Source organism: Sinocyclocheilus grahami, unplaced genomic scaffold, assembly GCF_001515645.1.
Source record: "Sinocyclocheilus grahami isolate Dianchi unplaced genomic scaffold, SAMN03320097.WGS_v1.1 scaffold262.1, whole genome shotgun sequence".
NCBI classification, from domain to species: Eukaryota; Metazoa; Chordata; class Actinopteri; order Cypriniformes; family Cyprinidae; genus Sinocyclocheilus; species Sinocyclocheilus grahami.
In genome coordinates this window covers 1,294,617-1,310,128 of record NW_015505441.1, presented here as the reverse complement: position 1 = coordinate 1,310,128, position 15,512 = coordinate 1,294,617, and the positions used below count along the sequence as shown (strand labels likewise).

General features: G+C 37.7%; 2 protein-coding genes across 2 annotated transcripts in view; both read right to left on the bottom strand.

Annotated features, from left to right (window-relative positions):
• The window catches only part of LOC107599220 (misshapen-like kinase 1), a 50,260-nt gene extending 43,504 nt beyond the window's left edge, over nucleotides 1-6,756 (bottom strand). Inside the window, exon 1 of the mRNA XM_016290754.1 lies at nucleotides 5,302-6,756. Coding sequence (XP_016146240.1) covers nucleotides 5,302-5,358 — 57 coding nt within the window. The 5' untranslated portion in view covers nucleotides 5,359-6,756. The remainder of the gene's footprint in view (nucleotides 1-5,301) is intronic.
• Nucleotides 6,757-7,917: 1,161 nt separating this feature from the next.
• Nucleotides 7,918-15,512, bottom strand: part of LOC107599219 (phospholipase D2-like) — a 21,829-nt gene continuing 14,234 nt past the window's right edge. The window contains exons 14-20 of the mRNA XM_016290753.1: nucleotides 14,623-14,752; nucleotides 14,401-14,514; nucleotides 14,242-14,291; nucleotides 13,862-13,996; nucleotides 12,359-12,512; nucleotides 9,968-10,085; nucleotides 7,918-9,569 (exon numbers count right to left, since the gene is read on the bottom strand). Coding sequence (XP_016146239.1) covers nucleotides 9,345-9,569; nucleotides 9,968-10,085; nucleotides 12,359-12,512; nucleotides 13,862-13,996; nucleotides 14,242-14,291; nucleotides 14,401-14,514; nucleotides 14,623-14,752 — 926 coding nt within the window. The 3' untranslated portion in view covers nucleotides 7,918-9,344. The remainder of the gene's footprint in view (nucleotides 9,570-9,967; nucleotides 10,086-12,358; nucleotides 12,513-13,861; nucleotides 13,997-14,241; nucleotides 14,292-14,400; nucleotides 14,515-14,622; nucleotides 14,753-15,512) is intronic.

Below are 15,512 nucleotides of genomic sequence, written 5' to 3'. Positions count from 1 at the left end.
CTGTCTGTCAGAAATCATAGCACGTCAGCTGTCTTAACCGCGGCTTGTGTACTGCATCATCACTGTGTCTGTCACGCGACTCTGTTGTCGGGCTTGAACTGATGCTAAAACTAACGACATTATTAACTATCTTGATATTTACTTTGAAAGCTTAAGCTCGCGATTATGGTAAGGAGCGTTACATTTCCGACTCGTGCTTGTGGTGTTCCGCCACTCACAATGCACTGGTTCAGCTGGCCAATCAGAGCAGACTGTGCTTGTCAAAGGAGGGGGCTTTGTTGAAAACGACATGTTTGAGAGAGGCGGGACATAGAGGACCTACAATAATGTACAGTATTTGAAAAATAATGTGTTTTTTGAACATTAAAGCATGTCAACATATTCTGTTACACCAAATACACAAAATAATGATCTTTAAGATAGCATCATATGACCCCTTTAAGAGGAATCAGTATCATTCAATCAAGTCGTGATGAAGTAGTGACAGATCATTTCATTTCCTATTGTGACACACATCCAAGTGAAAAGGATTACTGAAAAATAAAAAAATGTAGGACAGTGATTTGAACAAGAGCTTGAAGTCCACTGAAAGAAAGGGGTCGGGTATGAGCGATGAAATTAATAAAAATTCCAAGGTCAAAGATAAAATATAACCTAGACTTTTTAGAGCTGAAAAAAATGAATACAAAATACATTATGCTAATATTAGTTATATTTCCCCTTGTGGTAATGCTTGAGAATTAATAAACTGTGGTCGGACATTTCAGAATGCTGCAAGACATGAAATAAAGAGTTTGTGTATTTGCACTGGGTTTTATCAGTAAGAACTTCACTCTCTCTTCTTTCTCAGTGAAAAATATGGAAACGACATCATTTGAAGTGCACAACGATCAAGAAAGGAAATATTTCATGTCTTCAATCAAGCTTATTTTGGAGATTATTTTTCTCTCTTACACAAATGGCTCCCTGCTGGCTCAGGATGGCAATGACAGAACCATTACCTGCTCAGCCATTGAGAACAAGACAAAGTGTCATGTTTTAACAAACCCCAGGGTTTAAAAATGGAATTTATGTGGTATTGTCGTGTATTAAGAACCATTATGAAACTCTCTAGCAGCTTTATGTACCTCTTATGTGCGGCTTCAGCTGGGGCGCGCAGCCAAAAACTAGAATGAGTAGAGGGTTAAAAACAGCCAGCGCAGCACATACATACACATACACATACACACACACACACACACACACACACAGAGTGTGATTCAATATTGCCTTGGTACAGCTCTGTGGGTGGACAAGGCTAATGTTCTTCCTAGCTCTCACACACATATACACACCATAATCATCTCGCTCTCATCTGCCTCCAACGACTGCAATCTTTTTCTCTCTCACTCTCTTCATCTCTGTTTTTATGTCTTCCTCTCTTTCTCTCTCTCAAAGAGATCTGGAGTGGCGAGCTGTAAGCGAGCAACACGCTCTTATGTGAAACATCAATAAGAGGCCAAATGGAAATGAGAACAAACAAACAGGATTAAAAAACAAGACAGTTTATAAAACAAAATAACATGTCATATCCAAGATATATATATATATATATATATATATTTAGTGCCCTTATAATATTCAACATGAGTTTACAAAGATCATCAAAGGCAATTAGTCTATACTCTAGAGAGCATCTGTCTCAGGGAGAAAGAGAGATGACACATAAGCAGTGAAATGAATAAATGAGCTAATGAATAAGATGATAAACAGATAAGGCTTTCCCTGGAGAATAAAGGAGGACAAATTGAGAAAGGAATGACAGTGGGAAGGAAGGTTGGTGAAGAGGTGGCCTCTGGCTTTTCAAAGATTGTGAAACGAGAGAATTTAAAATGAAAAATACAAGATAAATATGAGTCGGGGTATGTCCGTAAAAGTGTGATGAGTGATAGGACAGAACATACACTGCAGCATAGCAATGGAAAATATATGCCAATATATGCCAGTGTTCACTGAAAAACCCATATGAAACAAAGAAATGTCAAATCAAATTAGTCTACAAAACCCATTTGAATACAAACTGTAACTGCAAAATAGTAAAGTGACTGGCATTTTTGGCAAGGTGTGCTCATATCAATCTTATTCATTTATATATGTTTGTATGACATGATCATTCTCTTCAATGTGTTTTAAGGATTACTCTTTTCAAAGAACAGGAAATTATGCTTGCATTATTACCATACATTGCTCATCATGACAACGTTACAATGTATGTCATGTATGATAAAAAAAGCATCCAACATCATTATTTGATTATGCAACTGTATTAGTGTGCCTTCATGGATGTGCAACTAAGCTACCACAGCTAGACTACTTACTATCTGTATCTGCTACATAAAATACCCTCGTAAACCAACTTAAGATTGGAAAATGAGGAAACAGTTGAGGAAATATTCTGAACATCATGCAGCTATCTGACCAGGGATAAAGCCATTAGGCACTAAAGTAATGCCCATCAGATCCAGTATACGGTTATTAAAATGTAAGCATTACTATATCAAGTTACATCATTAACCTGCAACCTCATGAATGCAGACACCAATAAACATTAAGAAAGATTTGCTCCTTGCCAGTGTACAGCAAACATCTGGCTTTATGCACAAGTGTTCTTCAGCTGCTTTATTCGACAGCTGGTTTTACAGTATATTCATCAGCCAATGACAAGCTTCTGTTAAATTTGTCAGATTTTTCTAGCCATGCATATTCGTTGCTTTGTGTTTACCCAATAGCTTAGATCATTACTATTTAATATTTTGGTTTCTGTTATGATTAGCATTTATGTCTCATTTACATAAGCAACCCAACCATCAAATGGCTGCTGTTATGATTATGTAATAGAGGCATTTAAAGATGATTTTACAAAATTCAGGCACTAGCAAATAACTTCACCTACTTCTATGCCAAGTTTGATGATCTGGCAAGTCTAATGTTATTTAAAAGTGATCCTTACAAGAACGGAAACTGAGATGACCACAGGTGAGCTGGAGAGCAGGTTGTTCTCAAGTTCAAAAACAATACAACGAAACTACAAACCACCTCGTTTGTGTGCAATTCTGGCTAGAGAGCCGACCTCTTGCGATAGTCTAAATGTGTACATGACAGTGTGTGAGAGACGTGGTGTGTGGGTGTTATATAGGACAGCTATCAAACAATGAGCTCAAGTGAATCATCGTGCTCTTTCTCTCTCTCCAAGGGCAATATCAGATGCATCACACCCTGGAGAGCCGTGCCCAGGAACTCACTGTACCAACACACAAAGTTACGGCCAGAGCTCTAACGTTTATGGCTTATTCACAACCCCACTAACACACTTAACTGCTTAAGTGTCAAAAGAGGGATGAATTGGGTCCTTTACTATTTACTTCAAGTCCACAAGGCTCAAATCAGTTGTTTAGGAATGATGCATACCTTGGTATTCCTAAGCCACAGTTAAACTACCAGGGTTATTATAATTTACTAAAACTAGCAGAAATGCTTTTGTTCATTGAAATAAAACTGGAAAGTAAAATATAAATATTAGATGAAAAATTGGAAATGTTGCCGTGGCAACTAACTAAATGACTGAAGTCTGGCATGCATCATCAGACAGAAATCTGTCATTTGAAAGGAAGACGATTTCGATTGAGGCTAAATGACAGGTCATAAGTGCCATAAGTTTAAGGTAAACTACTAACTGGAAAGAAATCAAACTAAAACAGAAATTAAAATAATTTAAACCTAAATAGCATTGTTTAAAAAAAATGAATAAAAATAACAAAACCACATAAAATTAATACAAAATTAAAATGAAAACTGAAAATATAAAACTAAATATAATTTTCATAAATAGCAATTTAACACCAGACATTTAGTGAATGTTTTGATCTTTGTGAATGGCAGATAAGTTTCCTTATCTATATGCAGGAATTCACCTCATTAGTGAGCGTAATTAGCCCAAAGACACTGGATTAGCCACCTGCTAACATGCCACTAAGCTAGATGACTAGATTAGCCTTCTGCTCGCACATGAACTATGCAGGGACTATTCTGGTATACAACATATGCTATGTATTCTGAGGTTTATATATACATGTTATTGTTCAAAGGTTTTGGGTCAGTATGATTTATTTATTTTTTTTTAAAGAAAGAAATTCATACTTTTTATTACGAGATGCATTAAATTGATCCAATGTGACACAGTAAAGATTTATAATAATTTGATTTAAAATAAATGCTGTTCTTTTTTAACTTTCTATTAATTACAGAATCCTACAAAAAAATTGATCATGGTCTCCACAAACACACTATTTTATTATGTAATAAAAATTAGTTTTAATATATTACTGTTTGTACTTTTTTTTTAATCAAATAAATTAGGGATGCACGATATATCGGCCACCATATCGGTATCGGCCAAAATTTTCATATCGGTGCATCCCTAAAATAAATCCATCCTTAGTGAGACTTTAAAAACATTTGAAAAAATCTCTCTGTCCCTAAACCTTTGAACGGTGGTGTATGAGGTAAGAGATGAATTGTTGCTAAAACATACTAGGCAGGTTTCCTGCTAAAACAGACTTTGGTAAAGGATTATCATCTTCTTGCCATGAAGTCTGGATTAATGTCAAGATGATAATCTGCCCACTTCTGCATACTAACTGGGCAACTAATTTTCTCCCTTCCCAAAACCGACTCAATCGTTGCTGTAAAAATATCTGATATATCCATTAACCAAGACTTTCCAGCATCTGGCCTGCAGGGAATGTTGAGGGTTTTGTCCAAGAAATAAAATTAGAAGCCATAAAAACTAACAGTCCACTGAATCATTGTATCACATTTGTATTGTATGTAAACACAAAAAGAGAGATGGCCTAAATGGAAAGCTACACTAATGTTTTGCAGGGTATTCCCCATATAACAAGAGAGCTATTCTAAGATTACAGAGCAAGCCTATTCAGTGTCAACACTTATTTGCAAGGTAGGCCCTCCCAAACCACAACTGTGCGTGAGAGAGAGAAAGCTAGACTTACATATACACACATACAGAAATACAGAAACACTTCAGGCCTGGATTATTAGATAACACAATACAGGCCCAAGATTAAACTGCTCACAGAACATAATCAATCACGAGCTAGTAAACCTTTAAGATTATTACTTAAAAGCTCGCTGATGTGTTTACACTATCCCTCATAACCCATAATAATGGCACCGATCAGGCTGTTATGATTTGTTTGGGTGTGAAGGCCTCTGGCAGGTGCAGGCAGGTGAACAGTAACTCACCCGCAGGGCGGCCAGGTCGATGTCATCCAGACTCCGCGTAGGTGCGTTTTCTGACATTTTTACAAGATTTCCGAAGGAAAATTCAAAATAGGTACTCCAAAAGTGCAGCTACGACTGCGCTATTATTTTTATCACAATGTTTCTTTCAAGGGACAGTTCAGAAAAACTTGTGAGCTCCCTGGAGAAACATTTGGCTCGTCCCCGCCGCAACCCGTTTAACCGACAACAGCTGCAGGATTTCTGACCATAAAATGTTTGTTTCTTCTTTACCGGAGAACAAAAGGTTCTTTAAGGCCAAGTGATCCGGTTCTTCAGGCGAACGTTAACCGTAGAACACCGATAAATGCCTAGCGAGCATTTATCGATGATAAAGGCTAAGGTTGAGCCTATAATCCTGAAGATTGCATGGCAACATTTACATGAGCTTGAGTCAGATCTGCCACACAGCGCTCCGTCTCTACACTCATTTTGGCAGCACTGCGTAAATTAAGACAAGCCTACCTCTGTCACAAACCGTAGATTAATATATACACGAGCCGTATAAATAACAAAATAGGTCATTCAAGAGGCAGAACTTCGCGGCAAGTCAGAAGCCGAGCTCCTAATCAGCGGCGCTCGTGATATCCGCGTCAATCTGTCTCTGCCGTCATGTTACGGCGCAACCCACGCACACGCCTTAAACAGGATTTCTGTGTGGATTTCGATGTCACTGCTCGGCTCAGTGAATGTCCACAGTTTCAAAAAGTCTCTGCAATGTGTACAGGATTGGAATGCGCAGTCCTGGTGTCAAAAACAAGAAGCGTTTACGTCGAATAATATTCCGCCCGCCTGGCAAACTTTCATCCCCTCCTGCCGTCAGTCAGCGGCACCTCCCGGTTGTGCGCAAAACCTCCGCCGATTTGTTGGAGAGAAAGAGAGGGGGAAGAACGGAAAACCATAAACAGTTCCTTGTTTTCAGCCCGGACCCTTTATGGCAGCGACTGGTCACGATGCATACATAATATTTATTATTATTCAGATATTCCCTAACGAGTCGCCTCGGAAATCAACTTTTTTCCTTTTGCTTGTAATGTTGTATGTTTTGATGTGTCAGATTGAACTTCTCTCTCCTGTCTTGGTATGATCCTATTCCTACTTCTGCTGTCTGTGGTCGGGATGTGACGGCCCTCCTCTGCAAGAATACTGTTTTCCAGCCACTTTCTGTTTTTTTTCTTCCTCCCTCCCCTGCACTCCTCTCTCCCGTCTTCCTGGAGTGTTGAAGTGCTACGGTGCTGCAACAGGGACAAACTACCTTAATAATCTAGTTACAATGGAGACAGGTTGTACCGGGGTAAAACCTCCCTAACTATTGCAACATCACATTTTTTCCCCCTATAATTTACTTTGTTGACTTCTATTGTCTTTATAGTAAGTTGACCTTTTATAGTAATTTCTTTAATTACTTACCGTTCACCTTACCTAAGTCTAACCCTTTTTAGCACTAAGTTAAGATATAATTTAGTATGTTTATATTTCACCCCAAAAGTTAACATTCTGTAATCATTTTCTGACCTTCATTACGGCCTTTCTACTGTAGAAATATGTAAAATAAAAAAAAACACCAAAAAAAACCCTATTTTGGTTGTGTTTTCGTCCGTATTAGAAGTCAATGGTCAGCAAAACGGTTTGGTTACCAGCATTTCTCTCAAAGTATCTTGTTTTGCGTTCAGCAGGGGAAAAACTTCAGGTTTGGAAGGACATGAGGGTGAGTAGTTTATGCGATGACTGAATTTTCTTAAAATATTTCCTCCCTTAACTATCCCTTTAAGTGGGTTTCATTATCGTTACTGATTTGTTTTTCTTTTAATATAGTTGGCTTCTATAATAGTCTCCCTTAAATTTTGTTTTCACTTAATTTATTTATTTCCTTTTCTGATTGATCTCGTGTTCACATTTTTGTTGTTCGCTCTGTACAGTGACCTTGAGTTTAAGAAAGGTGCTGTATAAATAATTTATCATTGTTGGCTAGTCCTCACTATGTAGGCAAAACCTCACACACACTTTGTACAGCTGTCTTTGTAGGGACATGCCACAGACTTACATTGTTTTTGTACTAACCAAAATATATTTTCTATCCACAAACCCAAACCTACTGAGAAAACTTTTTTTTTTTGCACTTTTACATTTCTAGATGAACATCATGTAGTATTTTTAATGTTTTTTTCCCCCCATCCCTGTTGACATTAGGTCCCCACAATGGAGGATAAACCTGTACACACAAACACACACAAGACAAAGCATCTTATGTGAATTAATACATTTATTCAAATGGAGAACAGATGGAGGAAGAAATTAATTGATTGCTCACTGGTTTACAAACAACTGTGATATGTCATTTATAGTTATTAATCCAAAAATAATGTTGTACATTTAGGGGGGAAAAAAAATCACTTATAAACCTTAGTCAGGGTAGCACCATATTTAATTTCTGACAGGAATGAAAACAAGGCTGTGACGGAAAGATGTACAGTGTGTTCAAATGATTGTACTGTTGTTTATCAAGCAATTTGTTCAGCTGACAAAAAAATTTAATAAAAATCGATAGACAAAAACTCCATAAAACAGCTTTTTTTTTTAAAATAGTGAGTTAGTTTTAAAAGAGTGCATGCCGTTGTAAAGACTGTTCACAGCATAATTTTCATCTGAAGAAAATTCAATTTGGCATCTACCCTAAGTAAAGCCTATACAGACGTCCAAAAGTTGTGAAAACACATAGTGTTAGCCAAGAGTCATGTATTAGAAAGTGAGTTCTGTATGCTTTCTAAATAAAAGCAATTGTATGTACATGAAAAGTATAAAAATGTGCAAAAGCAGATACAATAATATGCATTGACAGGTATAGAGATTTAAAAAGATCAGAATTGTCACTTCATAAAGGTGATTGCTTGATGTGATTGGAATGTTACAGTATATTAACGGCCGTGTCTCCAGTGGTCAAACCCTAAAACATTCTCTTCAAGTGCAGGTGAAGTCACCTATAACATTCTACAACATTACACAGGCAGATTAGTGATTGTTTACAAAGTGGGGCACTGACAAAATTAGCATTGCTTATTTAGCCTCTACTGTGCTCTCTACTTGTGTCAACACCCCCTCCAAAAAACCAAAAGTGGAATCTTCTGGGCCGCTGACATTATTACATAACAATAATTTCTCCTGGTTGCCATGGAGATTAGGGGGGGGGGTGATAAATGTTGAGCTGAGACTCCCCCTGAATATCTCACCATGTTTGAAGCCCCACCTGATCCCTGCTCCGTAACACTCCCCCTCTACCTGTTTAAAAAAGCATTACATAATTTCTCTGACAAAGTATGCCGGCATACCCCCCGCCCTGACGGGCACACACACACAGTTATCCATGTTTCTTCCTGCTTCTTTCTTTCGTTCTCTCTATCTCTCTCTCTCAGCAGCCAAGACCAAGTCAGCTCTTTATACCCGTCACCATAACAACCACAAATGTTCTGACAGATTTGCTGCCACTGCATTGAGAGGTGTAGTGCACACAAGAAAGAAATAAAGAGAGGGAAAAGAAGGTAAAGCAGCACCATCCACCCACACACATTCACAACAATAAATGTACGTTCTGTTCATCAAAAATACTCTCTCTCTTTCGCCTTATTCGCTCTTCTTTCCTCATCTGATATGCAGCACTTTAAATCCTCTGCCATTTTAAATACTCAGATCATGGCATTCGTGGTCGTAATGGGCATTTGGGGAGAAGACTGATGTCATTTCATTGTATCTTCATATAATTAGCAACTACACTATGTGATTCTCCTGGTATAGGCATGTCTATCTTCTTATGCAAGATCATTTTGTGTTTCTACACTAATTTGGGTTAGTGTTCAGAGCTAATCATTCATTTACTACCATTACTTTAGTCCAAACCAAATTGGACAAAATGTGTGGCAGTAAACCTCCATAGCTTCCAGCTTAGTTAGCAGATGTGTGATATTTTAAGCTCTGAAATCCCACTGGCACACTTCACTGGATACTCTTCCCTGCTATGTCCACACCTCCATAGGAACCATTCGTTCTTTGCTTTTAAGAGGTGGGAGAAGGTACTCCTCGCACAGGAAGTGCAGCGGGAAATGGACCAGAATGCCCTGGATGGCCTGTAGTTCTTCTTTGGCTTTCTCCGGGTAGGTAAGACTGAGGTTTTCAGCATTCACGTGTTCCTGCAGCTCACGCAAGTTGCGGATGGAGTCCAGTGGAAGACATCGGAAAACCTGCACAGTGAAGAAAAGATACTGCAGTACAACACTGGCCTAATATTACAATCCAAGCTTTTAGAACAAAAACATTTTGGATATTCATAACTAGTACATGCACCCACTGGGATCTCTGGGATTAGAGTTGTGAATGTAAATATATGGGTAATGATAGCACAGAAGTGTATGGGAGTGGTGCTATTGTCTTGAAGGCTTTACAGCAGGACTACCGCACAACCTGCAAATTACAGTAATTGCAGGTTTTGCCATAGTTTAGTCCCGCATTGAGTGCTTTTGTATCAGTTCAAATCATGTACAGGGACTTTAAATGAAAACCTTTAGTTAAAGACATCAAGTACATAAAATGGCACAGTGGGAGTGTGGAATAAATCCAGAACACATGCTCTGTCCCTCACCTTCTCATAGATGATGGCATTTGTTTGGGCGATTTTGTTCCAAACATCGTTGAAGAAATTATCACAGACTGGATCATCAATGTTCAGATTTGGGTCAGATTTTGCTCCGAGAAGTACGCTGAGGAAAAGAAGTAAATAATAAATGTATAATTTATACAGGTGCAGTTTAGTAACACAGTATTTAGAGAAGTGGTTCTTGCCATTTTACTCTTTATTGTCCAAGACAATATTAAAGGAATAGTTGCTGTCTATGCAGGGTCTGAGAGCTTTTACATTTCATCAAAAAATCTTAATTTGTGTTACGAAGATGAACGAAGGTCTTACGGGTTGGTTTGGAACGACATGATTTGAATTTTCATTTTGGGGTGAACTAACCCTTTAAAATAGTCCATGTGACATCAGTGGTCCAACCTTAATATTATAAAGCTACAAGAATACTTCTTGTGTGAAAAGAAAACAAAAATAAAGACTTTATTCATGGACTAATTTAACAGTGTCCATACTAACTTTCTGGGCCTTGAACATTTTGGTTGCATTGCTGCAGAAAGCTCTTGGATTTCATAAAAAAAAAATTATTTGTGTTCCTAAGATGAACGAAGGTCTTATGGGTTTACTCACCCTCAACGACATGAGGGTGAGTAATTAATGACAGAATTTTAATTTTTGGGGGAACCATCTCTTAAGGATTTTCAGACCAACAGTTAATTTGCTTGGTAAAACTGTTACAATGTTGCATTTTCTGAGTGGCTTGGTTCAGTTTCACAATGCAACACTTAGATGGACCAAAGCATGTTGATAAATATCACATGTGAGCAATGTCCCCTCCCTCATTGGTCAGACTGTTTATGAGCCGTTTAGTTCTGGGATTTAGTTTATTACAACATTTGTGCATTTCAGGATGAACGGCCAACAGCTCTTCTAAAACAGCTTTGCTGCACAATCTCTGTCACCATTATCTTATTTCAAACTTTAACCATATCATATCGAGAACTAATTTAATAACACTTCGTACATCTGGAAGAAAAAATACCCCTCAAAAAATCATTTAGACTGATACAGTGCACCCTTGGGGTGCCCTTTCTATAGAAAGTCTCATAAAGCAAAAAAATGTGAACTGTGAAAACTATTACACGGGGAGATTAGTGTAGAATAATTCAATCAAATCACAGGAACCAGAGACGAACATTAACAGAATCACTTGAGGTCACATCCCAAGGCCAGCAGTGAAAGGTCCTGCAGACACACGCATCATTAGAAGCATCTCATTGTTTCCCTTGGCAACCAAAAGATGTTCTGGTAGCTGGCAGTATGGAACGCAGCGTGCCAACACAAATTGCTCTGCTCACACACGCGCATACCTCTCTCTTTCACTCACACACTCCTACACAGACAGGGGAGAAGTTTCACTGCACAAACACAAATCTATCCTGGCTACAGTTACAGAACCACTCTCACGTTATACAGCTATGTTAAAGGCATTTGGTGGAGAGAAATGCAAAAAGAGCTAAAGTGATTGGCTCTTGACAATTAATGATATGGTACTTCTCTCTGGCTGTGATTGCACATAAAGTAGCATATCTTAAATTAAATGCTTTAAGTTCTCATAAAAGCCTTACTTCCTACTGATTCACATAAATAAATTGTGAGTTTTTGATTCGTCTTGAACGATTTATTAAAATAACTATCTTATAAGAGTAATTTGCTGTGAATTGAACTATACTACCATACAAAAGTTTGGGGTTAGTGGGAGTTTTTTTAAAAATACCTTTCAATTAGCAAGAACGCATTAAAGTTATCAAAAGAAACAGTAAAAATGATACTGATAATGTTACAAAAGAGTTTATTTTAAATAATGTTCTTTTGACTTTGCATGTATGAACTGTCTATTTATAAAAGTATCCTGGAAAAAAACAAAACATGGCTTCCACAAAAATATTGAGCAGAACAACTGGTTGCACCATGTATATTTGTTCCTGCATGCAGTTTGTGAGGACAGCTCAACAGAATGATGTGTTATCTTGCCATTATTTTTGGTACACAGCCTTGTTATCTTATCACATTGGATTCAGACTGAAAACTCATGCCGTGGCGCTGTAGAGTCAGTGCTGGAAATGCAGGAGGATCCAGCTTTCTGAGCCTCCATGCAACGCATGTCTAAAGAAATTTTCATTCACTATTCAAATGTCCTTGCCTTTTCCAGGCTTATTTCAAAATTCCCTCATATTTCCAGATTTTCCATGATCATAAAAATCCTGATGGGAATTTCCTAAGTGTGTTTATTTAACACTGTTTATTTTAGGTGGTGGTTGGGACTCTTTTTGACTCCTTCACAGAAAGCTTGACAACTCTGAATACATCTCTGTAGCTGCCTTGGACACAAAGTATACACACCTGAAGCACTCCTTTCGTAAGGCGAGTGCTAGTGGTCCAGCCTGGTACTCTTCTCCGTTCATGACTGAGGGAACTCTTTCCTCATCCTCCACCAGCACTGCCAGCTCACTGTCACGACTGCCTAGCATGCTCCTGTCATTGATGTTGGCTGACCCTGAAGAACATTATGAAGAATTTTGGATTTGAACAATAGGTTATACTTTAAAGTTTGGGGTTAGTGGGAGACTGACATGACACCTTCATAATCATGACATGACACCTACATAATCATGACATGACACATGTCATGAATATGAAGGTTTTTATGCATGTTTATGACAACTGTCATTAAGTGTCATTCGCTCAGTTATGTCATTTTTAATGCAAAGATGACATTGTTTGAGATGTCTTTGTTATGGGCTATGGTTAGGGGTAAGGGTAGGGTTAGGTCAAATAATGTCATATTTGCATTAAAAATCTCATAACTGAGCGAATGACACTTAATGACAGTTGTCATAAACATGCATAAAACCTTCATATTCATGACATGTGTCATGTCATGATTATGAAGGTGTCATGTCAGTCTTATGCACACCCCTTCAAGTAAAGTGTTACCGAACAATATTCCAATATTCACCAGCAGGTGGACTTTGGAGTTCATCTTCATCATGCAAATAGTAAATATCTTGGGTCAGTTATTCCCAAATCATAACCCAGGGTAACAATACCCCAATTGTATTTACTTTGCAGTCTTCAGTGTCAAATGATCCTTCAGAAATCATTCTAATATGCTGATTTGATGTTTAAGAAACCCTTATTATTGTTACTATTCTAAAAGCTGCTTAAAGGGGTCGTATTATGCGATTTCAAGTTTTCCTTTCTCTTTGGAGTGTTACAAGCTGATTGTGCATTCAGAGAAATGACAAAAAACAAGTGCTACTCTACTGCCCAAAACTCGCGTTTGAATCATCAGTGGCAACGAAAAACACAGCGGCCTACCGTGAGGGGAAGCCCCGGCTTGGCGTGTGCTGAGGCCGGGATAGAGTGAGCTGAGGCGGGCTGGACTCCGCTTTTTATAAAGAATATCTCTTTGATTTTGAGACTTTAGCCTTTGCAACTTTACAGATCTTCTTTATGCACCAAGAGCTTGTAACACTCCAAAGAGAAAGGAAAAATTGAAATCGCATCATATGACCCCTTTAAAGCATGTCAACATATTCTGTTACACCAAATACACAAAATAATGATCTTTAAAAAAGCATCATATGACCCCTTTAATACTTTTGTGGAAACCATGATTTATTTTTATTTTTTTTTTGCAATAGAAATCTTTTGTAACATTATAAACTACTTTACTGTCACTGACTTTGGATCAATTTAATGCAGCCTTGCTAAATAAAAATACATATTTATTTTTACAAATCTTTCGATTGGTAATGCACATAAAACAGGTTTGAAAGTTTCCTGGGTCACAGACACAGTCAATTGTGTCTTACTCTATTAATGTGAAGGCAAACATCTCACCTATGATGTAGCAACGGTCATCAGCGATGAGGGCTTTGCTATGGACGTAGATGAGCTCTGTTACAGGGGACTGGCCGAGCTCAGAGTGTGTGCGCAGACCACACAGAGAAATATACTGTGTCCATTCGTCCTGCACTGATGGGGAGATGAGACACTCATTAAACACAATACATGACACACCATCTGTGTGATTGGTTAATGGGTAGAATGTTATAATGCATGGCTGAAAAAACAACAACACATAAACTAAATCATTTAGAGCCACTTTTATAAGACGTGAGAAGTGAAAGTGGCAGATGGAGAACGAGACAGGATCCAAAAAAAATGTACCAGAGTGGCAGAATTACAGACAGCTAAATATGTTTCTGTCAGATACTTACTTTGCTCCTTTAATCTCGAGAGAATGGATTGTTCTCCTCGATTAATCGTTCTACACACAGAAAAAGTTCTGTTAGCAAAACATGAACAAGTGTTTTGGGTTGTGCGAGTGTGTGTATTGATGTAGATGTTTGGCTGGGCTGGTGTGTGTGTGTGTGTACCTGTAGGTGAAGTGCAGTATAGCCTGAATGGCATTTCCTCCTCCCTGGCTGATGTCACCCTCAAAGCCGGGCAGCAGAGGAATTACAACAAACACCCTGTACTTCTTCCCCTCACTATTACAATTCAAATAAAGCTTACACTTCATGCTAAAAAACACAAAGGCACTGCAGAGTACATTGTATTTCAATAAACTTGTATAATTTTTTAAAGAGGTAACAAACCTGTGAGCCCGTAGGATCCGTTTGACAATAGCATCTCCAATGGTATTGAGTACATTCTTCTGATCTGAGCAGCTGATGAAGAACTGGTTCTGAAAAAGAGGAGGCAAAGAGAGGGGTTTATTTAATTTGTCTCACTTGTTTGTGAACTATAAAACAGGCCGCTGCAAGATCTAGTTCATGGTCTTGTCCATTATTCACACGATTACTAGTAGATTTACTGCACTGAATTTTCTGTAGACAAAGACCAAGAGCTATATTTTATATGAATAAAATTCACATTATTTTGATTAATGATTAATTATATATATATATATATATATATATATATACTGTATAATTACTATTAGTTTTCAGGGGTGAAAGTGAAAAGACTTCATTTTTTAGGTGAACTATCACTTTAAAAATATCATATGTAACCTTGTTAGGATTACCTCAATAAATGAATTCTACAATTTAGCATATTTGCAGACTTAGCACATGTTTGTGATGAATAGGCTAGTATACAATCAGACAAAAAACAAAGAATACAATTTAATCCTTAAGAAAATATATAATAAATATATAAAATATATAATAATAACTGCACTTGGGAACATTCTTATTAAATAAATAAATACAATTCTAATGTCCATGCATTAAAGGGGTCATATGATGCTGCTAAAAAGAACCTTATTTTGTGTATTTGGTGTAATGAAATGTGTTTATGTGGTTTAAGGTTCAAAAAACACATTATTTTCCATATACTGTACATTATTGTTTCTCCTCTATGCCCCGCCTTTCTGAAACGCGTACATTTTTACAAAGCTCATTGGTCTGAAAAAGCGAGGTGTGCTGTGATTGGCCAGCTATCCAGTGTGTTGTGATTGGCCGAATACCTCAAGCGTGAGACG